Source organism: Chelonus insularis, unplaced genomic scaffold (genome assembly GCF_013357705.1).
Source record: "Chelonus insularis isolate UGA/USDA-ARS -01 unplaced genomic scaffold, ASM1335770v1 contig_347_pilon, whole genome shotgun sequence".
Lineage (NCBI taxonomy): Eukaryota > Metazoa > Arthropoda > Insecta > Hymenoptera > Braconidae > Chelonus > Chelonus insularis.
In genome coordinates this window covers 171,971-199,825 of record NW_023276511.1, presented here as the reverse complement: position 1 = coordinate 199,825, position 27,855 = coordinate 171,971, and the positions used below count along the sequence as shown (strand labels likewise).

Below are 27,855 nucleotides of genomic sequence, written 5' to 3'. Positions count from 1 at the left end.
TGCTGGTTATTGCTATTGAGTACCGGGTCAGTGGCCTGAACTATACACGATACAGTTTAGTATCTCGGTATCCATTGTATAAGACCGTAGGTCATTATCCTGAGTTTAAACACACTCTAATGACCACAAGTATATATAGATAAAAATTGAACACTACTTATTATGACTAAGTATTGCTTTTTATTGTTTTATCTGTTTCTGATTAATTTCTACTAACAGGAAGTAATATTTTAAATTCATCAGACCAAATAAAAATATACTTTTGCAACAATTATTATCAGTATTTCATTGCAATATTCAAACAAATCATTTTGATAAAATGTCATTTCTAGTGTAAATCTGATCGTGTATGAAAAAATTTAATAATTTAATTCGTATCTTGCGTCATTTGATTTCCTTGAAAAAAAATCATGGAAGAGTGAAGTGAGTAAATGTAAAAGCATTGACGTGAAGAAAGGGGAACATAAGTAAAAAAAATTGACCAATCAGACCTGACACTACATCAGCTCATTATGTTGCAATTTATAAGAGACATTTCAAAAACACGTCACTGACGTATCTCACTTGCACACCCACCAAATCCGATTATTCTATTGGCTGATGATTACATCATTCATTTGAAGGACAAATCGAGCAAACAAAACTGTTTATGCACTTTAATGTTATTATTCCGGTTTGCATAAAGAGATGATGGTAAGAATAGTGATAAACTATTTAGTTGTTCAATATCCAAGTACTTGACGTATACTAGATACATAAGTTACACCACATGATCTAATATTTACATTGTAAATAAATACAAAACAATTCTTTTCATTATGCGTCATATTATTTTATCAATGGGATTTTTTTTGTTCAAAAAACTAGACGAGTTGATTAAAAAATTGTAATTTTATGTATCATTTAACACATATGGTATTTTATTGAAAAAATCAGGAAATTTTATAAGGAATGATCCAGTAAATACTAGTTGGCCATGAAAAAAGTAATTTTCTTACTACAAGATTGTCCCGAAAAACATTAAAAAGGTTTTCTCTTTTTTTATAGACATGCAGAGAGGATCATTGTAAAGTTTAGAGACATTTCACTCTAGAAAAAATATGAAAGTAAACCAAAATAAATGGATATTTGAAAAATCATTTATAAAAGTATGTATATATACATATTTTTTTTTATTTAAAAATGAGAAAATTTCATGTAATAATAACTATTCCATCCGGGGAATATTCCTGAGTAGTTAAATGATTATTAATGAATATATTATCACTTCAAAACAATGTAAGTGTAGTTGTAGAACAACATTCATTCTTTGGTATGAAATTGAGTTCTCGGATACCAGTAAATTACAGTAAAAAGTTATACAAATAATAGAACTTCTCCAATCATGATGAGCTTATATGACTGTTCATAAGTTTTCATTTTATGATCAAGTGTAAAATTTTTAAATTATTGATAATAATTAATAATGAAATTAAATTATTTATTATTTCTATAATTTTTAGTTTAAATTAATAATCGACAACATAGCTGTATTGTTCATTACCAATTGTTGATTTATATATGTATACACTCGGCGTCATTAATGCCTGGTCCATCAAAAACTGTGATACCATCCGAGCAATTATCGATGGAGTAGTTTTTTTTTCAAATAGAGATTCCACATCTAAATTAATTTAGAAAGTTCATGATTAAATACTCTTTTAGATAGTCCTTACAACAATAGACTATCCCCACTAAAACATTTTTGAACCTTAATTTAAATAATAATAATAATTTAAACTTACTTCTTCAGTCATCATGAAATAATCGTGCACATTAATAGTCATGACTACAAATGTTCGTTTAATTATAATAATTATAAACTTCAGTTTATAATTAAATTATAATTATCATTACTTAAATTTTCTTGTTATTATTTAAATTAAGGTTTAGAAATTTTTTAGTCGGCATATTCTATTGTTGTAGGGACTATCTAAAAGAGTATTTAATCATGAACTTTCTAAATTAATTTAAATGTTGAATCTCTGTTTAAAAAAAAAACTACTCCATCGATAATTGCTCGGATGGTATCAAAGTTTTTGATGGACCAGGCATTAATAACGCCGAGTGTATATATACTAAATAATCATAAGATAATTATTTTTAAAAAAACAGTTACCGATTGAAAATTATGAATACTCGGTTTCCGAGAGGATTTGTCAGAGGCCGCCTATATGATATTATCAACTCAAATGAATGCTAGGTACTTTACCGAAAAGAAGTTTAAATAACGCATTAAAAAAAAAATTCAGTCCAATGCTCTTATTCTTTATCAATGATTTGAACGATAATCTTTCATGCTACTTAAATTATATTATAATCAATAAATCGAAATGATACAATGCAACAAATATGTTGTTAAACTGATAATTTTAAATTTTCTGCACAAATATTACTCATATATCTTTTCAATATATCAACATCAATAATTATGATACAAAGAGAATAAATAATCTAGAATGGATATACGTGAATAAAAGTAATAAAAAAATCTCATACTAAGTGAGATAAAAATGAAAATAATAATTTCAAATAAAAACAAAATAAAGTGAATGAGAGAATATGGGCTTCAATGGAATGTAATGAGAAAAGTAGGCTACTTATTCCAAAAAAAGATGACAGGTCAGTAGGTCATTCGGTCGAAAGTGAAAGTGAAATTAACTAGGACAACCTCATTTCTCTAGGTCATCGAAAGTAAAATTTCTTAACACACAAAAGTATTTTGTTCTCATTGGAGAAGATAAAAGTGATCTAAACGAAGTCACTGACCCTCTCAAGTAATAGGCATAACTTTTTTTTGAGCTCAAAGTAATTGATTAAACTTCCTAAATAGCTAAGGTCAAGAATGACCTCAAAGCAGCAGAGCAAATGTTTATTAAAAAAAAATTGATTAGGCATAAATATTTCATTGAAATATTTCTGATGTCGATGAACTGATAATAGCTATTTGTTTATATCTGTTAATCCGGAAGGCAATGTTTTTAATAATAAAAAAAAATTTATTCAAAGATTTTCAGATGAAAACAATAGAGAGTATCAAATTCAAAAAATGTTCATTAAATTAATTAAAATTTATCAAGATGAATATTTATTTAGCATAAGTAGTTGGTATTGAGGGATAGTAACTCCATAATTATTTTATCATAAAAATTAATGACATTTCTGTTTGTTGTTTAATCTATAAAGATTCATGATAACACGGAAATCAACATGTAATATTTAATGATACACATTGTTGTTCTTACGCACTTTTAAACTGAATGAGATGTTCGATCGATATCATTGTATCAATCAAAAAATATCTATCAAAGATTTCAGATTAGATATTACTGTAGGATTATTAATAAAGATTCGCAGCATCATACTAGCTTGCAGATAGTCAAGAACGGTCATCCTCTCAAGTAAACATGATTCGTATTATTATTGTTTTGATATTGATTACTTTTACTACTGCTTATCCTCATGAGTCAATTTCCAATCAACACCAAAATGAAAAGTAAGTTACAATTAAATAAATATATCTGATTAAATTTGCATAAAATGTATTCAGTGACTGTATTTTATAATTGATTGTATTTTACAAAATCTACGAAATACAGAAAAATGGCTGAAGTTATTATGAATGATAGTTTTGATAAAAATCTACCTTCAATAAGGGAATTTATTTTATCAAATGGAATGGATCCAATGGCTATGCCTGATTATACTTTTCCAATCACATTTCCGGTATTATTTAATTTATGTAAACATGATTATCAATATAGAGGTGAAGTTATCAATTATTGAATCTTTTTTTTCAACTAACTTAAGTAGATATGAAGGTTGTTAATTTACTTTTAATCATATTTATGAATAACAATTCACTTGTGATAGTAAAATAAAACATTTTATTTAGTTTAATTTATCTATTTGAAATTTGTTTAACGGAAAAGTATTGTATATGAAATGTTAATACTTGTTCTCATATTTTTGACAATATTATAAACGAAAAATATCTTATTGACAGCTATTGAGATTTCAATTTGAGATTAAATATACATTATTGGATGAATTTCAATTCATTTATATTTACAATAATTTGATAATAATTATTATCATTGAATTTAAACACTCAGCATTTGTGTAAGATTTTATTTGATAATTTTATCTCATTATTATTTATTAACTAATTTTATGGTGTAAAACTGAAGATTTCAATTGAGTTTTGTTATTAATTTCAAATTCTCTCTCTCTCTCTCTCTCTCTCTCTCTCTCTCTCTCTCTTTCTCTTTCTTAAAACTTAGTTTGGCGTTGGAAAAGTTCATTTACAAAAGGGCTGGGTTCAAGACATGGTCACAATAAGACGCACAGGAGATGTAATTCTCCGATATAATATATTTACGATGAAGTTTGATTTCGATCTTGGATGGGAAAATGTGGATGTAAGAATCAATTGTTTTTTAAGTTCGTTATTTTATTAATAAAATAAGTAAATTATTTTGAAATTTTTATTTAAATTCAAAGATTTATCAACTTTATCATGATACTTGAATTAAAAAATTTTATGTTAAGGTGGCCTATGATTACACAATAAGATTTTTAGGGTATTTACGAAAGGGTTTGTTTCATGGACGTTTTCATAATCTAAAAGTTAAGATTGTTGGTTCGATGGATCTTAAAACGCATCAATTAAAACTCGACTTACTCAAATTCATGGATGTAGAGTAAGTATTATAAACATTAATTTACTTTTTCATTTAAATGAAAACTTCAGTTAAAATTGAATCAATTAAAAAAGTTATTCTAGTTAAATAGAAGATATCAGAGAAAAAATTTTTTTTTCTTTAAATCATAGAATATATACATGCAAATAATAAGTTTAACGTTCTAACAATATAGAATTGTCTTTCTTATTTTTGTCAAAAAAATAATTTTTCACCGTACAATATCACTGACATCTCAAAGAAAGGAGCAAAATGAACTATTTAGATATTAATTATTTTATTTTATCGCTTCAGAGATTTCACATTGAAATTAGAAGGACATCTAACAGATCATCTAATAAATGTAATGTCTCGAATACTAACAGCATTTGCCAAAGAAAGAGTTTTACGAGAGGTGGAATATCAGTCAACAAAAATTATTACTGAAAAGATAAGAGAAATAAACGAATCAAAACTTAACAGCATATTTGAAAATAATTTTACTTCAGATGTAAGAGAAGTAGTCAAAAATAATCTCTAAATAATTAAACAAATCTATTTGAAATATATTAAATTTATTTTTTATTTTTATAATATTTTTTTACAATAAAAATAAAGTATCCTATTGTCCAAAAAACACGTGGATTTTTATTAAATCATATTCATGACTACCTTTAAATAAGTTATTATAATTATAATTATCCAGGTGTGCAATTTCAATAGATAAATATGACAAAATTGAACAATACAAACGAAGTAGACTGTATAAATAATTTTAATGTCTAAAAATGTCATTTGAAATTATGCCGACAGATTTTTTAGTGTAATCTGTCATAACTATCTATTTAAAAATATTTTTCCACTATTTTATCAAACATCAAAATTTAAAAATATACTTTATTACTTTTACCAATTGATTTATACGCAATAAGTATCGAAGTAAAATAGAATTTTATGTTCACTCCAACTACGTCAAGTCTAAAATATATGTATATTTATGAAATACATTAATAATATTGACAATCTCATTTTTAATAAACGATTAACAAGTGTTTAAAATATGAATTATAAGACGGATTTGTACATAAATACTAGTTTAAAAATCTTAATATGAAAATAAAGACATAATCGATAAATGGTATCATCAATTTGACAGTATGAACAAGTGAAAAGTCTAAAAAGAGCTTTCTGGAATCGACTAACAAATGTCGGAAAGGGGATTTTGTGAGTTCAGAAATTCCGAGCCGAAGTGAATCGAGTAGAGCCGAATTGTATTGAACGATTTGGCTTTTATGTAACGATGTAATATACATTCATGTTTGTAGTGATCATAGTATTGACTACAACCTATGGACATTTTTTCCATCTTTCATACTAAATTTTAACATCTAAGTATAAATAAGAATAAATGGTAGTGATCATAACTAAAAAATTGACAAATGAAGTTTCATTAGATTCGTACCATAGTTAGACAGTTGTTTAAAACACTAGTACATAAATAAACAGAAAATTTAATTTTTTATAACAATTACTATATTATTCATGTAGCAATATTTTAAGTAGATTTCTTTCAAATCAGATAAGGAAATAAATGGGGAATTTTTTTAGATAACATTTGCAGTAAATTTAGAGTCATTTATTGGCTTTTAAAAATCGAACAAAATTGCTTTTATAATAGTAATTTTATAGGAATGAAAATTTCTCGTATTCAAGCATATCGTCGCTGAAGTTCTATAACACCACGTAAGTCATATGCTTATACATTGGACTTACGCACTGTTAGAACTTCACTGATGATATACTTAATTCTACTTTTTCAATGAAAAGTTGCTGTCCATATTTCTCTGCTCATTTTTTTCAAATACACGTAATAATGAGTACTATTGTATGTAAAAAAATGATTTTATAGTGATTTTCTGTAGGAGCTTTTATCGATGAAAAGCTTCTCTAACTTTTCAATTAGACTATACATATTAATTATAGATAATATAAAAAAAAAAAAATTAAATCCACAAACAATCATAGACAAAAGTGTATTAATCGCAAAGGAAAAAAAATATCACCGAAATATTCAATTGTTTTGTAATTTCAATCAATCTATTTATGTTAAATAAATATCTTAGCAAATGTAGGGTGCTAAAATGGGTTATAATCTATCTAGAAATAGAATGTTTACCCTAAGCAGCTTTAGGGGTTGAATAATGGAACAAAAATGTTGATATTTTTAATGATGATGGTGTACCAAAGCCGAGCCGAGCGTAATCACGCAGCTCCTGCGCGCCGCCTTAACGATTTCATGAGATGCGTGTGTGCGCGCATTCTCAGCCTCAGATTCACGCACACACCAAGCAAGGCCTATTCCAAAAGACTGGAGGCAACGGATGTATACGCAGAGAACGGACAAGGGCAACTGTAGTACATCTACATGGAAAGGATACGAATAGAAGCGACGGCAGCACGAATGTTGTACACGCTCGGCTCGGCTCGGCGTCGCTACGCAAAGAGCCGAGGACAGTGCAAATTCGTAGCTGGTAGAAGTAGTTAGCTCGCCACTTCTGACGCCATTTTTTTCATCACTAAATCAACCACTGGCTTTATAACCCAACAACATCATTATTTTTTCAAAAAAAAAATAGTCTAACATAAAGAGTCTATCTATATAATTTCTTCTTCTCTATTGTAATAATTATAAGTTTGGGTAATGGATTTGCAAAAACTTATTAGTGAGGTTCAAGCACGACCAGCTATCTGGGATCAAAAGAACACACATTATCACAATCGAGATGTTATTATGAAAATGTGGGGAGAAATAGCACGAGCTTGTGATGTTTCCAGTAAGTAAATAAAACACGTGTTTTATTGTTTATCTACTGATATTGTTGGAATTGTTTATATCAGGTCTAACCGAGTTTTTGATCATTTAGTTGTGGATTAGATATTAATATTGAATTATTGTTGAGGAAATAAATGAAATGATTTGAATTTGATTAGGTGATGTAGCCAAGTCAAAGTGGAAACATTTGCGTGACAACTTCCGGAATGAGCTGAAGAAGACGTACCGTAGTAAACAATCATGCGATGGTGGCTCCCCGTTAGCTGTAGAGCCAGAATCTAAATGGATCTGGTTCAAGAGTTTGCAGTTTCTACGAGATCAAATGAATTCGCGAGTGATCGGTTGTGGTAATGCTGGTATTGCGCAGACTGGTCATTTTGCAGCCTCTCTGGAAGAGACACAGATAGAGCCACAAATCGACATCCTTGAAGGTGATGAAGAAGCACACTTTGATGACCTTATTGATGCCGATTCTTGCCAGTCGATATGTGATGAGCTTTTACCTCAAACTGGTGTGACTATTTCAAAGCGTGGAAAGGTTAATAGAAAGCGAATACTTATAGATTCTAATGATTCTGAGTACCAGAATATCGAAAGAAAACGATACGATGCTGTTCATAGAAGGTTTTTGTATCAAGATGACAATGATGATGATACTTATCACTTTTTGATGAGTGTGAGAAGTCCAATGAGAAGTTTACCACTTGAACGACAACTGTATGTGAGATTAAAAATTCAAGAAATTATTTTAAATGAAATAACATCACTTCAAAATGATTCTAAGCATCATCTAGCAGGAGAAAACTTGATATCGGAAAACGGATCAACAGAACCTGGAAATGATGACAATTATTTTAGTTAAATTGTAGACACATAATAATTGTGTATTTTGTGATATCTGAAATATCATTATTTATTTTTTATTTTATTTGAATAAATAAATTTTCGGTTATAAAATTATAATTGCATCTATTAAAACCTTTACTTCATTGTATCTCTATTAATAGAATCTTCTATTTTCTTCAATAATGTTAATGATTTTTATTTCTTCTAAAATTAGTCTTTAAAATTGACAGTTAATTATGAGTTCAATAAGTGTTCAATTGGTTTAAGTCAATAATGTCGAACAAATAAAATTAATATATTTGGATTTTTTTATTTGCTTGTTAAATAAATTAATATTCTACTTTTAGGTCATTGTAGTATTTTAGTTTATCATTTCTTTTATAAGTTATTGACCTTACCAGACAGACATTTTGAAACAAATTACATCAGCAAATGTCGGTCATTCTCTTCGAACTTTGAACAAAGAATAGAAAAATTTACTATTATCAATCACTATTGGCAGCATGGTATAGAACTAACATCAACAAATTTTTTGTTTTAAAAAAAATCTATTTTTAGATTTTAATTAAAAAATAATTTTCACATTTTTAAATTACTTATTATCTATATATTTATACTAACTTATACTGAGTTATATTAAGCTATTGACTTTATATTTACGTCATCTACAAGTGGTAGTATTATTATAATATTACTTCAATTATTTAGTAGTTGTTTATTTGATACAAATAAGATCAAATAACATATTCCAGATGTTTGACTAAAATTTCTGGTAATATTTACATTTTACCATCGATTAAATATTTTATGCTATCACGTGGAAACAGACAATAAGAGTGGTATTTAAATAGTTTCGACGAACGTTTAGAAGAACCATTCCAAAACTTGTATCAAACAATAAGTTTCAATAATGATGTCGATTAAATTAATTAACATGTTTTTTATTTGTTATATTATTTCATTATCATTCAAATTTGCAAGTCTTCGTGTTCTATCAGTACCACATATTTCATGTCTCTTGGAGGAAAATTTTGGTGATGCACAAATTTTTTTAATGCCATCGGCTTGGATTGATAATAAACTCAAACGTGAGATTAATGTTTACTGGCATAATGTAGGATTTCAGCATGGTGATACCCTAGCTATATACATAGAAAAACCTAATAATGATACTGAATTTCTTTGGGAATTCCAACCAACTGTTCAGAGTGGTTTTGCTAGAACTGGTCAATATATTTCTCTTTTACACAAATATGCTTTAACTTCTTATAAGGAAGAAATTTTAGGTAAGAATAATTATTTTTTGTTGAAGAGTATTTTCTGATTATTCATTTAAATTAATCATTTTTGATGATTTATCATTCATTTAATTCATTCTTTTTCAATTTTATTTTTCACTTAATTCATGTTATAAATTATAAAAAAATTTATTTTATAATTTCTAATATTAATTAAACATTGTCTAATTTAATAGTAATATAACTTAATTAACGTTGTGATTATATTGATCAGAAGGCTGATAATTTATTTATCGATTTCAAAACGATCAATGGCTAGAAATGAGATTATAAGAACTTAATATTCTATTCTTCTGAAACTCTTTTAGTTTTTTGTGGAGCATGGTTACGAAATGGTGAAATAAAAAAAGTGAATTGTCTGTCAACTCATCCTACTTGGATGCATGATAGAAAAATGATATTGAAAGATCAGAAGCTGACAGATTTAATAATACCTGGAACTTATATGTCAGGATTGTACATCAAGACATTACCTCCTCAAGAAACTGCATTTGAAACGTTTACAGTTTCACAAGTAAGATCTTCCAAAATACATACATACATACATACATACATACATATATATATATAATGAAGAATAAGTTCAATTACCATCATGGTGACGAATATTAAAATGAAAATTTTTATAATAGAATCAAGATATCTTAACCCAATTAGTCCATGGAGCACGATACTTGGATATCTCTATTGGCTATTTTCCTCATCTCAATCAATCATACTGGGTAATTTATAATAGAAACAAAGTGATATCTCTCGAAAAAATAATCTGGGTAAAAACTATATTAATTTAATTTTTTTTAAACAATATTTTATAAATAATTAAATAATATGTTTCTCTTTATTATACAGGATATTCTTTTTTTCTTGAATAGTACAAAAGAAATTGTCATGCTGGCTTTTCGGAACTTTTCTATGGGTAAGTGACAATTGAAAGACATTGTAAATATACGTTATTTTGAATTTATTAAATGCTAAAATTGCGAAGAAATTATAATATTTCTAATATACACTATCAAAAAGGAAAAATATTGATTAGAAATAGCAAATTTTTTTTGCTAATTGTTAAATAAAAAACTATGCACTAATTATTATAAAGTATAAAGAATGATATAAAAATAATATTTTTTAGGTTTTAAAAATAGTAGAGATCACAAAAATTTCGTAGATTATCTTAAAAAGAAGTTCTCTCATCATTTATTAATTCAACAAAATCCAAATGACCAATGGAGTATCACTCTTGGAGAGATATGGGCTCTTGATAAACGGCTCATTATTGTTTATGAAAGTTATTATCAAGTTAAAGATAATTATTTATGGTCTTCACCATGGATCACAAATATAAATAACTTTCATGATGTGAATAAATTTGAAGATGATGTTTTTGCTTCAGAAGAATTAATTCAAAATTTATTTGAGCTTCAAGAAAAGTAATTTAATATTCTGTATTTTTATCATCATAAAAGACAATTTATTTATTAATTATAATTTTTTTTTAGACTAATAAGAGAATTGCTAAGAATAACATATTTAACTATCTCAGTTGAAGTTGATATAAAACAAATAGAAACAACTTGTAACAAAACATGTATTGTTAATCATCCTAGTAATTCAAGAAGACTTGCTGATACAGTGGCACCTATTATCACTCAACTATACAATGAAAAGTTGTATCAGTATACCAATATTGTAGCAGCCAAGTTTCTTGACGCCACAGGACTCGTCGATATTGCAATACTATGGAATGAAAGGAGAGTTCATGAATGTGTTGAATTTTTTACAATTTGGAAGCAAAGATTTCGTGGAAAATACACCAGAAAAATAGTATATTTTTGATTACTAAAAATAACTTAAATTTTTGTAAAATAAATAGAATAATAAAGCAAGTTTTATTTTTGTAAATACAACTTAAATAATGATTTTGAAGAAGAGACTTTAAGGATTCTTTCTACTTTATTTAAAATTTCGTATAAAGTTATTCTTGAACATTTTTCGTAATGTATAAAACAATTAAAAATGAAAATCTACAGTAAAAATATTCCGTAAGTTTTATTGAAAAGTTCAGGGTCTTCATTCAGTGTTTAATGATCTTTTTTTACACTGATGTTTCCAGTTTTATCTGAAAACCCGTTTCGCCAGATTGTTTCTGTATGCATTGATCGCAACAGAAACCTTCTTTAGAAATGAAGTACAAATGAAAGTAAAATGAGTCTGAGGTTTTCAAATTCCATCGTAACATCTTGAGTTAAAAATTGATTTTTTTTTTTATCTTATCTTATTTGTTATGTTCAATTGTTAAAAAAGATATGTTTTATGAATTTAACGAGTAAACTAAAAATAGCAGTTATTCAATACAAAAAAAAAAAAAAATTTTAAGGAAGAAAAGTCGACTAAGAAAGAGGAATTAACTTTAAATGCACATTTCAGTGAGAATCACGCAAGTAAACGACGTTGCGTCGCTATCTCATGAGAATAACTATCAAGTTCTTTCAGCAAGTAGACTGGCATTTAATTTGCTGCTTGATGAAACAAACTTTTTTCACTTATTTATTCCGATTACCTAAAGTATCAAAATCCTGAGTTACATTCAAATAATACATATAAGATAAAAAGAGATTGACCTAGTTTTTAATTATTTCAATGAAATATTTGATCAACACTTTATTTAAAATCTATTTCATGTTATCAAATTAGAATAACAATGACACAAAATTGATTTTTGAAAAAACAAGTGTGTGATTAAGACGTTACAACGTGATATTATCGATGTGAGATTTTTTTTTCATTAATCAGTTTGATAAATAATCTAATAATACTTAAATCATTCAAAAACACATTTTTGAGAAATTAATTTACATTTGTACACAAGAAACAAATAAATTTCTGTTCCTTCATCTGTATGAATAATATTAATTTTATCTAACAAAATACTTATCTTTAGATAATGTGTGTTTAAAACTTGTAATAATCAAGATTTGTCAACAATTGAAAATGGTCAAATATTCAAAGTTATTTTTAGAAATTCTATTTGAATATACAAACTGAATAACTCTCATGCTTTCTAATTTTGATTCAAATTAATTTTAACAATAAAAATTGGTTTTTTACTATTAATGTAAAAATAAATTGTCTTATCTTCTGTTTCACATAGGTGTCTGTAGGAGCTCAATAAATGAATAATTAAATTATCCCATCAATTGCTCCTGTAGATTCGAGATTGTTGAGGAAATCAGTAGAAAAATCTATCAAGCTATAGTATCGAACTGACAATGCCATTTAACTTAAATACATGTACACTGAGAAAAGAGTTTCTTAATATCAACTAAGATTTAGTTATAGTTAATAAATGCCATACTTGAATACGGCAAAATAAATCTTTATTTACTAAAAATAAATTATATATTTAAGCCTTCTGGTTGAGACAAATTTCTATTTATGTATAGCTACTAAATCACAATCGTCGGCGGACTAAATACTAAGTTGCATGAAAAAGATTATTAGTTCGATTAAATAATTTTTGATTCTGAGGACCATAATATAAATTCATTATAACATGAGCAGCTTTTGATTCAAGTACATTTTCAAATGAGAACATGCATTGTTTAGTCCTATCTATTAAAGCTTATGACTGTCAGGCAAAGAGATATAATTACAAAAATCATTCTTGTGAACTTAATTAAATATTTATAATATTTTTTTTATAAAATCACGGAGATTTCAATTCACCAATGATAATAACAAAAAAAAATTCTAAAATTACCGTAACAAATACCAAAAAACAATAATCAAAGAATACAAAATTAAATCGACCAATCAAAAAAACGTAACCATTTTATTCGTGCGCTAATTGCTGAATTTTGTTTATAAATTTTCGAAATGAATAAAAATAACAATTAAATAATTGTTTACGTTGTCGACTTGAGACAGCGCGCTCGAAGAGCTTGCAGCGTATTTCTAGTTCAAATAATCATTAATGAAAAAGAATTAAATAAATTTCCCGTTGAAACAAGTTTATACTGAGTCCTTTCAATTAATTTATTATTGTCAAATCAATGATAATTTGAGAGAAATAATAAAATTAATGAATTTAAATTAATTGTCAGTTTGGATTAATTTATGTATTAATTGTACGAATTTATTAAAATAAAGATATAATTACAAAATCTGTTGATTAAAATAGATTATATTTTTAATTTAACTAAAAAAATAATGTTCATAAGAATACATGAATAGTATACATACATAAACACACAAATTTATTATAACAAATTTCTTCTGCTCATAATATTATTACCATTTTCTGAAACGTGGACCTTGATAGATGAAAATTGTAATTTATTATTATTTGTCATGTCTAAATATCTATCATACTCGACTGTTGTTGTATGCCTCTTTGGCTTAAAAATCTGTAACTAAAGTCTAATTGTATTTTTAAAGCTAGTGAATAAGTTAAGTTAACTCTAGAATTAATTACTTGAACATTTTTTTCTTTTTTTGATAACTGGTGATAAGATTCAAATTTTACACCAGAATAATGTCGCATTGGACCCATTTGCCAATAAACACTTCGTACAAATCACTCAAACCAATGTTATTTAAAAATCTTCCATTTTTTATTACAATTTCTGCACTTTACTGAACTTTTAATGCACTTCAACAAAACAGAATGACTTTTCTCGCAATGCCGGTTGGGTATGACACCTTGTACGTCATCTGACCAACTTTTAACCAATTAAATCAATATGGGATTAAGCCAACTAAGATTTGATAATTATAACCAAATGATATGTTACAGCAATAACGTGTATAGTTTGATCAAGCTGATAGTTCCTTTCAAACAAGTAACCGGAAAAGTTCAATTTGATAATGACAATCACATATATTTTTGACAGAATTAGAATGTTTTGTTGAAATTAAAAGATCGATGCATTCAATTAATTTTTTAATTTAATTGAATCCAAGTACTCTTTTAATTCTATCAACTGTATATTATATACAATTATCTAAATTTATAGTTACTATAACTACAAAATTTATTGAATAACTATGAATTACATATTGTTGTTGGGATTGTAATAATTAATTATGTGAACTAAATATACCCAAATAAATTAATTAGTTCATTCAATTGATGATACTATGCAGTTTTCTTTGAGCCACTTATTTTACAGCATAAATTGTGTAGTAAGATAGAGTGTATAAACCCTCTTAAAGGTAACAGTGAAAGTACCTTGACTATTAACACACTTGCAAGATACAGGTGAAGTAAGGTATGACCTTTTAAAACATGAATCATTCTCAAAATATTACGATCGATTCATTGTTTCTTATTTATTAATACGTTTCTGTGGATACCCTAGGATTCGTATTTTACAATGTATACATTTATTTCTTAACATTATTTACACATTATTATTGAAGATTTTCATTCATTTGCTATTAAAAGAATTATTTTTTTACGATGAGAGTATAAAATGATTTATGGAAGTATAAACGTACACGAGAGCAATGTCCTATTGATTTTCTCACCCTCTCTTATTACACATTCCTGTACTACTCGTTTACAAATACAAATCAGATATAAGCATTTACACTATTTATTATCCACGTGAATACTATGTTTAATTTTATTAACCAGATGAGCAATAAAAAAAAAGTTGGATATTTCAATAACTCGTAGAATATTCTACATATGTTTACAAAGTAATAAAACATAAGAAAAAAATGAAGGACAAAAGATGCATTCAATCCCTTACTAAATTTGAAAATTGTACTTTCAATTTTACTTTTAATTTTAATTTCTTTTTATCAAATATTCAGAATAATTTTTATCAAGACTATAAACATAGTATAATAGTATTATTGTTGGTTAACATTTAAGTTTCCTGTAATCAGTGTTACTATTATTTATGTATAAATAATGTTAAACCAATTCCTGATTTTGAACTTTTTTGCTGATGCCCGCCCCCGACCAGCAAAAACCTTGGCTTTGCCTCGGCTCTGCAAAAGTCGGGCGGGCATTCTCCATACAACCGTTTAGCTTATCAAGTGATTATCGAACTTACTTTCGGCGGGATCAAGAAAAATAGTATACAACACACGGCCAAAAAAGTTGAATGCCCCGGTGTGTGTGATATAAGGGCCTCGGCTTCGCCTCGGCCATCATATCACACACGCCGGGAAATTCAACTTTCTGGATTTGGATCGTAATATACTATAGATTTGTAATTTCGGATATTTTGCTTATTCTTTATCTAATCGTCCTCATCTCGTTTCATTCCATAAATTGTTGTTGCGCGAATCTTTTCCTATAGGTATTTCCTTATTTTATCTATTTATTTGCCTAAAACTAGTGCGCAAAAGTCCATATACTTTTATATACCTATATTTTTCCGCTCGAGGTGTGTTAAATACAACAATCTTATGTTAAGGTTATTTTATTTAGAAAAATTTTCTCTATACATTTTATAATAAAAAATTCCAATAATTACTTTTGTTGTAAATCCATTTCGTTGAATGTAAATAGACAATTTATAAATTATTCATACATCTTATTGATTGAGAATAAATATTGTTCTCTGTTTTCAGTTTCTCAACTCAAATAGTTGATTTAATCCTTTGAAATAATTGAATTGATTGGTTCGTTTACTCTAATCAAATGAAAAAGAATAAATATTACATAATAACTGTCAATTGAAATAGCATAATAATTAATATAATAGAATGAAAAAATGAATCTTGAAATCAATTGTAAAAAGTAATTTAACAGTTGTCAAGAACAGAAATGGAGCAGAGGTGTGAGTAAGAAAAGATTCCAGTATTAACATTTAGTTGAACTAAGCTGGAATTTCCATGGATAGGTTTAAAGATAATTACATTTCGAATTTACTTCAATTATTACTAGGAATATTGTATGTGATGAAATTATCAGGAATATCAGCTGTGTCTAATTCAGTGCAGCAAGTTGCTACAAATCAATCAAATCGAGAATTTTACAATCTTGGAGCATTTATTCTTAATAAAACAGGTAATTTTATTGCTTTGTATGTTTAATGAGAAATTTAAAGTTTTATTTTACAGCTAAAACAATAAACAAAACGTGGCTGGTAAATATTAAAAATAATTCAGAGTTTATTTTGGAGAATTATGAAAAGATGAACAGCTCACCTATTTATAAAAGAAATATTGGTGAATTTAAAAATACCAAAAAACCAAACTCGACGTAAATTCAAAATAATTTATCAGTACTATACAACTTAATAGTTATTATTAAAATGCTATCAATAATTGGAGTATTAAAATTTTTAAAATTAGATTGAAAGTTAAATCACGATTTTGGGATTGTTCATATTCTTTTAATGATTGGTGTGCTCTTAAAACTTCTTGGTTGGTAGAGAAACGTTGTACTTTATTGCGTCAATTAAAAGAAATATTGGATCTTCTCAAAGAAAGAAAAAATCTTCTATCACAGTTGGGATATACTACTAAACTGGTCGATATTACTACTTACTTTGTTTTTATGAATGATCACATCAGTGATGTCAACGAGCAATTATCTAAAATAGTTTACTCAACTTCAGGTATTGTTTCTCATATCAGACAATTATCATCAAGTTATTCTTGCCAGTAAAAATAAATTTGTAAACTGTTTTTGTAGTTTTTGAAACATTTGAACCAGACTGGGCGTCAAAGGCTCAAGAAGTAATTGATAAATGGTCTGATTATAATGCTTATTACTGATTTTTTTTTAATCTTTAAATATATTGAATAAAAAAAAATAATTTATGAAATTATATTTTGTTACTCTGTACAAAAAAGTTGTCTGAATTCATTAATCAAAGATGTATGATTGAATTATCAATATTTTCTTCTATTAATTAAATAGCTTTGTAAATTCTTGTGAAATTCAATCAGGCTATATATAAGATAATTTTTAAAATCCTTCCTTATAAAATTAAACCAATTATTGAACTTTGTTCTAATCTTACTCTTCTTATTCCATTTTTTTAACTCTATTAATATTATTGAAAAAAGTTGGTCCTTGTTTACTATCCCTCAGGATGGTTGAGAATTCTGTGAAAATTTGGTTACATGAACTGGTATATTTAAAAGTTCATCAGCTTCAAATTTAATTGACATGTTATAATTGAATTTCAGAGAATTCAAGTCAAAGTGAATTAGGAAAATATCAAAGTTCGAAATAACTATGCAGATTATTGCCTCTATTATTTATTAAAATTTGGACCTTGAAATTGTAGTATGTTGAATATATTATAAAATATTACGAAACAATAACTCCAAGAAATATTAGAAAATAATTAAAACGTATATTAACTGAAATGGCAAATCTTTCATGATAAGGAAAATGTCTGGTCAGCTTAAGCCTCAGTCAGAAATTAAACACAAACAAATTGATCAAGCGTTGCTAACAATAAATTTAGTCGTTTGTCAATGTATACAAAGATGGGGACATGCATATATTTATTTTACAATATATATATATATATATATCTCCAATCAAATCAGGTCTGGATTAAGATAGATAAAGGGTCCTCAGTGGCTACGATAAGGCAATTAAATCAGGACTGAATTGGGATTTCATAGCAAGGTATTCCCTTTTTAGAACCTAATAAGAACCATATATGAATACCGTATTACGTTTTTAGATATAAGTAGATCAAATTAGATCTAAAAAATAGCGAAAATGTAGATCTGTGTAAATCTCTTTTATTTTTTCCCAGGTAACCGGTAAAATTTTACTATTTCCTATTGTGTCACTGAGCAATCCTACAAATAATAAATAAACACTAAGAATTGGTAAATAGTTAGTAATTTCTTTTTAATAAGCAACCAGAGAAATATTTGCTTTTGTAGGAAGTTCAATAGGAAAATATGGATTTTAATCGGAATTGAGAATCAATATTATAAACTTATAGGATTCTGATTTTTCCTATAGTCGGACTGAAAAGAGAGTTCCTCATGTGCTGTTGTACGCTTGCGCAGTAGCGAAAAACGTGGTAGAAGGGGTAAGAAATCAGTGGTGGGGAGCTAGAAAGCATTGAAGCAACTGAAGAACTCTTTCAGATTCAAGTTTGAATAAGAATATAATTCATTCATTTTTTCATTTCATAGAAATAATATATAATGGATTATGGTTCCATCATGACTTTGTCCGATAGGATGCAATCTGATTTTATAGGTAAATGAGAAAACAGTTTCTACAAGATTTGAGTAACTCCAATAAAGAAATAATACTTTAAATTTATTTCTTTTGCTTAAACATTGCTATTGAAAAAGGTTGAATCCTATAGGCTTTTTCCTATAGCACAATCCTAATAGGGACTATCGTGATGAGAAAATATTTTCTAAGTCATATTCTCATGCTTTATGAATCCATAAACGTTCTTATGAGAAACGGTCCTATAGTTTCTTATGAAAAAAGTTGATATGTTGACGAAATTATTTACCAAAAGTCCTTATTCAAGTTGATAACATTTCTTTTTATAGAATCGTATACAATCGAATGGATAATCAAACGGCGTCAAATACTCATAAATTCTTATACGATCTTATGAGAAACGGTCTGATAGTTTCTTATAAATCAATTCAGAAATGAAAAAATATTATTTACCTATAATTTCTTATTTAAACCTATCATATTATCCTTATGCATTCTTACATAAACTTATAAAATCAACCAAAAATTCTTTTACTCTTATAAATTTTGATTAATACTTATTGAATGGTTATAAGAAAATTTATAGTCTTCCAATAGACCCGATACGTTCTTATTTATTCTTATAAATTATGTATTAGAATCTATCGGGAATTAATTTTACCAGGGCATTCACTTTCTGGGGTTTTCACCCTCAACAAATAATACAAATATTATTTCACAAATCCGATTGAGTTCGGTAAATAATAATCACAAGAGTGTGTTATCAAACTGTGTTTTACATTTAAATAAAAGTGGAATTAAAGTTATTAAATAGTTCTCTTCAATTCAACATCTAAATTCATATTACAACTATCTTCAACAGTAAGTATAACTTGCATATTTAACACATATTCTTTCTCTTTCTTAAACTTAGGTGAAGAACCTCGAGCTGGACCGATAACCAACAGACAAAACTGTCTGTCTGTTCGGGGCAATCTCGAAAAAGGCTGAACCGATTTCGATGAAACTTTGTAGACATAAAGAAGTGAATTTCAGGAGTAACACAGGCTAAGTTTTGTTTATGTTAATTGTTTATAACAATTGCATATTTTATAAGCAATTAAAAACGAGGTCTATCTAATATATACGAGTCATAGCAATACTTTTTTTTCTTTTTCTATAAAAATAATTACTAACTACGTTTCATGAAAAAAACAAATTCCTTTTGTTTATAACAATAAAAATTTTATAAATAATTGGGAACAGAAGCTTATAACAAATCAGAGTTTTTCCAGCGCGAAATTTTTTTTGTTACTGAAAAAAGGTTACTTACCATATTTTTTTAAGTGTAAAAAAACTTTTTTTGTTTATAACAGTTGAATTCCTTGTAAACAATTAAAAACGGAATTTATGCAACACGTTCGAGTTCTTCCAACGGAAGCTTCTTTTTTTCATTAAGAACGATTACCAACTAAATACCGTGCATATAAACATACTTGTTTCATTTATAATAATTGAATTTTTTACGAACAATTAAAAATTCGTACTATCTGATCTATTTGAGTTCTTCCAATGAGAAATTTATTGTTTCACTAAAAAAATGTTACTATCCGGATAACATCATTATAAATGAACTCTATATATTTGTAGCCATTAAATTCGTTCTTAGTCCAGTAAGAGTACAAATCAAAATAGGGGTAATAAAAAATCTAATCTTCCATTTTGTATCAAGGTTTATTTTATGTAAAATTACACGGGGATTCCGAAAAAACTATTTATAGACAAAAAAAATGTACGCGTCGTTAAATTTTTATGATATAAATAATTTTCGAAAATGTGTAGCTCAATCTGCATAATTACCAAAATTTTTTTCAATGAATAAAACAAGAAACCTTGCCAGTGCTATTGAATTTTTTTTTTTAGCAAGTGAATTATTGACAATAATGAGTCGTAGTATGTTCACTTTTGTCACGATGAATAATATAAAGAAATTCTCATACGAACATTACAAAGCCCAAACTGGCAAGTCATACAAGAGCAACAACAGTACAAGTTTGACACACTATTTTATGAAAATTCTCATACATAATTTAGAATCTTAACTGTGGTTGGTACAACGCTAAGCCACCAGCTTGCTACATTCCTGCTACTTTAAACAACGCAAACTTTTGTAATAAAAGTTTTATTACAGCAGCTTTAGTACTTTAACAATCGATTTTTATTTAGGTGGTTATTATTTACTTTTTCGTTATAAGTTTCTTAATGTTTTTACTGGGTGAAATCTAATGGAAACTTTTTTTTTCGCTATATAATTAATAAAAAATTTTGATAAATACATCTGTTACGTATATTGAAGAGGTAGAATTTTTTTGATGATTTTCTAAACATTTAATGGACTTACATTTGGAATTTAAGATTAGTCTGAATATTTACTTCAATTTTAATAATTTGGTGAGAGTGGGATACTGACACGAGAACGGAATGGACATACATCATTTCAACCTTCTTAATGAATAACAAGAACCTTAATACAACGAGCAAATTTATTCTCGTAACACAGCAATAAGTGAATATCTTAACAAAGCTTAACAATTATTTACATAAATTTGCAAAATATTTCTGATGTAATTTTCGATCAAATTTTGGCACAATGACGAGGTGGCCGAGTGGTTAAGGCGTTGGACTGCTAATCCAATGTGCTCTGCACGCGTGGGTTCGAATCCCATCCTCGTCGGATTTTTTGATATCTTTCATATTAATTTATTATTATTTAAATTATAATTAAAAAATTTTGATTGGATTTGAGGAATTTATTTTTATATAAAATCACAGAAAACAATATTTTTTACTTTCAATGAGTTTACGAATGCACTTCAAAAAATTTTTTTGTCAGGAGATTTAATGATATGTAAAGCGATAAACCAGATAAAGCTACAAGTTTATTCAACATAACGATACTCAGCAGCACAGATACAATTTAATTCACCTATATCTGTACCCAATGACTTCTATACTCAATATTATTATAGCTGCTCTGTATTCGCTGACAATTGAACTCAGATAAAATTTTATTCAGCACAACCTTACTCCAAAAATACCTTTGTGTAAAATGAGCGTTAGTAATGTAGAGAACGGTGAATCGTAATTACCGCCATAAATTTGAAAAGTTATACGTAAACACATTTGATATTTTAATTCAAAAAAAATTATATGATGATTTATTAAATAATTATTTTTTCTTTTTTTTTATAATCAGACCGTGTCTCATACTATATCATACACAAAATATTATAAATTTAAAAAAAAAATTAAATTAAATCGTGTATTATAACATCAAGGTATTAGTAACTTTAGATAGTAAGAAAAGCAATTAAAACAAAACGTACTAAATAAAGAGTTAATAAAGTTATTCGTAAACACATTTAATATTTTAATTCAAAAAAATTTCTAAATCTTAATTCGAAAAAAATTATATGATGATTTATTAAATAATAATCATAAGCAATGTTTTCTAATAGAAATAAATGCCAAACTTCATTCTTGAACTAATTAATACATAAACATAATGTTAATTTATTCTTTTATTCATAATTCGAACATGTTCCACACAATTTTATTTAAAAAAGCAAAAGTACAAAGAATATAAAAAAAAAATTTTGGTTAATACAAAACGTAATGCAGTTCGCAAACGTCATCACTTTCAGTGCGACAAAGTGGACAAGGTGGTTTAAAATTTATGTAAAAAGTTCTTCGATTGGCCCAGGTAATCTTGGCTTTACATGTGCATTCAAGGCACATGCAAAAATGACCGCATTAATGCCGTATTAACAAACCCAAAGTTGCATTTTCACAATTGTGGAAACATGGAACATTATATTTTAATGCAATGTTGAATATAAATCTGAATAGTAAATTTTTTTTTTAATTTATAGTTAATGTAAAACTTCTTTCGCGCTAAAAACAATTGAATTCGTTTCCACATTGCTTTGATGTAACTGTGTTTCCAATACTTGACCCTTCTCCTTCATCAAAATTACCAAGAAAACAAAAGTTTGGAGTCACTGCGTGCGTATGCAACCATTCTTGTACATGTGTTTCTCACATGAGGCGGCAAATACATTTTTACGTTTGTATTTCAGTTGTTTTATCTAACTTTTGGTCAAGTCTTTATTTTCTTACTTTTATTCATTTACATCTTAATATAAAAGAATTAGACATCGCGAAGACGACTCCATCGACCTCCAATATCGGCAAATTTTGCTGGTTTAGGTCAAACGTTAGACCAATATAGAGAAATTCAACATGTCTATCAAGGTCAAATCAATGGATCCGATGGTTCTCTTGGTTATATCTTTGGCAGTAATATAATAATTGAAAAAGTTGGTACAGTTAATTAATGGCACATAGATGGAACGTTCCAGGTATTATAAGAGTAATTAAATAACATAAAGATTTTAAGTTTTGTAATGTTCATAAATTCTTTTAATTTTAGTCCGCACCTCAAGCTCCCAGAGCGGAACAAATTTTGATTATTTTCATCAGGCATATGGACACTGTAAGCAATTTTTTGTGAAAAAAATTACAAAATAAAATAAATAATTTTTTGGAGCAATATTAAATATTTACATGCTATTTCAGGATTGTAGGAACAAAAGTTTTTTTATTTCATAAATAGTTATTAAATGTGTACAAAAGAACTTGTATATTTTCAATTTGGGTTTTTTTCTTTTTTATCATTGTATGAAATGTTGTAATATTGTAAAAAAATTTCCCGCTCATAGATCAAACTGATAATTTAATGGAAGATCGTCTTCTCAAGCCTCAGTATTTCCAACAGTCTGGAAATGAAAATGGAGTAGGTTTCGATCAGCAGGTACCAGAATTGGACGAAGAAGCTGTTTTAGAGCATCGTATGTTTGATGATGGCAAAATCATAGAAATATCAAATTCTGATGAGGAAAATAATGCAGGTATTTGCTTGAAAAACATTCAATGAGCGATCTATTCTATAATCGAAATTTCTAAAATACTTTATTATTCTGTTTATTAATTGATGGGTGCAGTGAATGACGAAATTCCACCAGAAAATGAAGAAGAAGAAGAAACAGATAAAGTTGCTCTACAGGAAGCTGATCAAGTTGATATTCCCTTTCCTGGAAATAAACCCAATTATTATGGTAGAAAATAATATCAATAGATATATAATATATTATATATAATATAATAGGCATTTTTGGAGTAAGGTTGTGCTGAATAAAATTTTATCTGAGTTCAATTGTCAGCGAATACAGAGCAGCTATAATAATATTGAGTATAGAAGTCATTGGGTACAGATATAGGTGAATTAAATTGTATCTGTGCTGCTGAGTATCGTTATGTTGAATAAACTTGTAGCTTTGCCTTATTTATTGACTTTCGAGCTTGCTGTAGCTTATAAATGACACTTGTAACCAGAATTCATAAGCCCGGCTAGCTCAGTCGGTAGAGCATGAGACTCTTAATCTCAGGGTCGTGGGTTCGAGCCCCACGTTGGGCGGTGTATATTTACCAAAAAAGTTTCAAAATATCAAAAATTCTCACGAGAAATTTTTTTTACTCGCTATTAAAACTTTTCCTATTGTTAGATTAAAGAAATAAACTCTGGTAGTACAAGAAATCAATAAGAGAGTGTCGGAATTCATCATGTGGAAAGAAAGCTAAACCCATTATATATCATTGTGTTTGAAAGAATGACAATTCGTCTATATTCTAACACCAATTCTCAAATTTTCTATCCACCTGAATTGTGACTCAATTGTAGACGAAATTGAGTATGCTAATAGTTGAATTGCAGTCATCTGGGAAGAAGAAAGTATAGTTTGGACAGACATCCCCATTTTCTTTTTATTTCCAGTACCTTTACTTTACTTCATTTAAGTGAACAATGGACCTTATGAACCTTTCTATTTAAATTCCATTTTTCCAAGTATTGTCCAACTATTTTCATTACAAACATATAATCAAGATGATCTGTTTCCATTGTAATGATACGACTTCTATTTTATTTATAGTGCACGACAGTTGTAAGTATAAGTGAATACATACTACAGCTCATGATTCACACGGTATTAACGAGTTAGTTATGAAGAGGTAAAATACCGGCAGGATTTTCTGAAATTCAGTATACGAGAAAAATGATTTTTATCAGCTTCAAATATTTCTTATAAGTGATAAAAAAAAATTTTAAAAACGAGAGACACTAACAGTTGCTTTTCTCGCAGTAGAAATTATAGTTTGAACAGCGAAAATTTTTTTTTCCTATGATCTTTATCAAATTATTATTGAAGGCTCGATTATTTGTAATGTCCAACATTTTCGCGCATTTAATTCATCAAATTATTATTTTTGATCGTATTGAAACATCAACGAGATATGAATTCGCCTTAGTTTAACGCTCTGTCTCACATAAGAACAAATTTCCTAACTCTATAGTTTCCTCATTTTCAATATTCTAAAATCTCGTTACAATATTGATGTGGAGACTTAGACATTTTCCATTCTTGTGTTCAATTCATCCTTAAAATTGCCAGGACCAACGCTTAACGGTGAACAGTTTAAAAGCCACCACAAAATATTATTCGAGGCTTAATAAACTCAAGCAAACGGCTCGTGCACGTTAGTCCTTCGCGTTAAAAGTGATAATCCACGAGAATTTCTTCAGTTATTCTGAAGAAAAGTTCATCGACTCAAGCCTTTCAGGATCTGTTGAAATATCTTCGAAATCAAATAGTAATTGAGTTCGTGTAGAGACTTAGTGTATATTGGCTTGAAACTGATAATAGTTATAGTTATTATCTAATCATGATTAGATAATGCATTCACTTTCTGGGGTTTTCACCCTCAACAAATAATACAAATATTATTTCACAAATCCGATTGAGTTCGGGAAATAATAATCACAAGAGTGTGTTATCAAACTGTGTTTTACATTTAAATAAAAGTGGAATTAAAGTTATTAAATAGTTCTCTTCAATTCAACATCTAAATTCATATTACAACTATCTTCAACAGTAAGTATAACTTGCATATTTAACACATATTCTTTCTCTTTCTTAAACTTAGGTGAAGAACCTCGAGCTGGACCGATAACCAACAGACAAAACTGAGTTCAATAGGAAAACCATCCCATAATCTTATTCGTTGATATTAGGACTAGTTCTAGTAGAATTCTTTTTGTATGAAATTCAAAAATAAAATTTTAAACTTAAAAAGTATACAAGAGAACTAGTGAAAAGAGTTAAAGCAAATGAAAAAAATGAAAAAGCTGTTTTTCTTCCTTTATCATTTATTCGAAATTTTTTCATCCATGAAACTAAAAAGTTTTAATAAATATATGCAGAAGAAATTCGAGTCAACGAGATATGGAACAAGTGCATATTGTATAATTATGAGGGTAGTTGCTCAGTCAGTAAAAAAAAAGCGATGCTTAAGTTACATATGCATCATCAGTATAGTCTACTGCTCTTTATACACTCCAGCGGATTCATAGATGGATCTATCTCAATAAGTAACGCACAGGCATGTGCAGGCGGATACTTAACCCTCACGTTTCACAGTCAATTGACCGTAAAATGTACTGATAAATTCACATGTCAATTTATTGAAGCCATTATTTTTAAAGCAGTGTAATGAAAAATCGTCGTAAAATGGTGAAAAAAAAAATAAATATTTCTCGATAGAAATAAATCATTGCTCTACTACTCCAAGAGTCCGCTGCAAAATCTTGGGCCTATCGAGTTACCGCATGAATCATTTTTCGTTGTGAAGTACTCGCTGTTTATTTTTAAAAATTAAAGGTTTGCAATCCTAAGTAGTGCACAAAATTTATACAATTACTGTACCTACATTGAAAAATTTTTAAAATCATATAAATTTTGTGCATAACTTAGGATTGCAGCCCTTTAATTTTTAAAAATAAAATAGTGAGTACTTCACAACAAAAAATGTTTCATGCGGTAACTCGATAGTCCGAAGATTTTGTAGCGGACTCTCGCTCTATACAGTGTTCCATAAACTATCAATAAATAAAATAATAATGCTTTAAATTAAACATCACAGATATATAATTAACTTCACCGGGGAGAGTTATTGTAATGGGTTCGATAAGGCGAACCTCGAATTTTTACATATCTCCAAGTTTCACAAAGTCCTTGGATTCAAATACAACAATTTTAAAGTGGACGTATGCGCTTTCGGAATTATTTTCGTCTCAATTATCTCAAGAACAAAAAACGATGTAGACGAGGCACCTATTGCATTCGATGCATAATTGCACAACTTGAAACTGATTAGATTTTCAGCTAAATTGGTCGAGCCATTTTTTGTGCAGAATCAAAAAGCTAATAAAAATGGTAAACTAGCTTCATTTTGTAATTCAGGCATAACTTTTACGTCTGATCTCCTAATGATAATTATAATCAATATAATTATGATAATGATAATTGATTTTGAAAACAAAAAAACACGTGCCAATGCGCGAGAGAGAAAGAAGTAGCGAAAAGAGACAGAGGCAGGAGAAAGGAAATAGACAGCGGGAGGAAGAGGGAGGGGAGAACGACGAGCAAACTGTAACCTGGCGTCTCTGAACGGTTAGATCATTAGCGCTGGAGTGAAGGAGCTCGAGGCGGCGGAAAGGACGACTCAACAGTAGGAAGAAGCAGAACCAGCGGACGAAGGGGAGCACAGCTATTACGGGATCTTAGCTCCACGCCTCGCAATGTCGACTCCACACATATTCACCAACATGCGCGATCTAGTTATACTAGCCAGTCAACGGTCGTTATTGGTTGCGGCCCTTAGGTAGGCCGGTACGTCTCTAGTCCCACGTTCACTTACACCATTTACTCGCCCGTCTCACTGCCCTCCACCGACACCATGCATCCGTGTGTTGCCTTACGGCCTAGCATCAGCGGACGTAGTTGCAGCAAACACAACTACCGGCTCTAGTACTTGGACGGTTTCTTC

General features: G+C 28.2%; 3 protein-coding genes and 2 non-coding genes across 5 annotated transcripts; all 5 read left to right on the top strand.

The window, feature by feature from the left end:
- Nucleotides 1-3,383: 3,383 nt before the first annotated feature.
- Nucleotides 3,384-5,271, top strand: LOC118066514 (uncharacterized). Its single transcript, XM_035082597.1, has 5 exons — nucleotides 3,384-3,535; nucleotides 3,639-3,765; nucleotides 4,323-4,460; nucleotides 4,591-4,742; nucleotides 5,037-5,271. The coding sequence occupies exons 1-5, from the start codon at nucleotides 3,447-3,449 to the stop codon at nucleotides 5,260-5,262; spliced, it is 732 nt and encodes a 243-aa protein (XP_034938488.1). The 5' UTR covers nucleotides 3,384-3,446; the 3' UTR covers nucleotides 5,263-5,271.
- A 1,952-nt stretch (nucleotides 5,272-7,223) lies between these two features.
- LOC118066512 (uncharacterized) lies at nucleotides 7,224-8,419 on the top strand. The gene is made up of 2 exons (XM_035082596.1): nucleotides 7,224-7,555; nucleotides 7,713-8,419. Exons 1-2 carry the CDS (start codon nucleotides 7,423-7,425, stop codon nucleotides 8,414-8,416), a joined length of 837 nt encoding a protein of 278 aa, XP_034938487.1. The 5' UTR covers nucleotides 7,224-7,422; the 3' UTR covers nucleotides 8,417-8,419.
- A 1,035-nt stretch (nucleotides 8,420-9,454) lies between these two features.
- On the top strand, nucleotides 9,455-16,921 carry LOC118066526 (uncharacterized). The gene is made up of 7 exons (XM_035082619.1): nucleotides 9,455-9,686; nucleotides 10,007-10,212; nucleotides 10,331-10,420; nucleotides 10,548-10,614; nucleotides 10,828-10,983; nucleotides 16,600-16,722; nucleotides 16,776-16,921. The coding sequence occupies exons 1-7, from the start codon at nucleotides 9,455-9,457 to the stop codon at nucleotides 16,919-16,921; spliced, it is 1,020 nt and encodes a 339-aa protein (XP_034938510.1).
- A 4,583-nt stretch (nucleotides 16,922-21,504) lies between these two features.
- Nucleotides 21,505-21,586, top strand: TRNAS-GCU (transfer RNA serine (anticodon GCU)). Its single transcript has one exon. It is a non-coding gene; the product is annotated as a tRNA-Ser (tRNA).
- Nucleotides 21,587-24,315: 2,729 nt separating this feature from the next.
- On the top strand, nucleotides 24,316-24,388 carry TRNAK-CUU (transfer RNA lysine (anticodon CUU)). The gene has a single exon. It is a non-coding gene; the product is annotated as a tRNA-Lys (tRNA).
- Nucleotides 24,389-27,855: the final 3,467 nt, after the last annotated feature.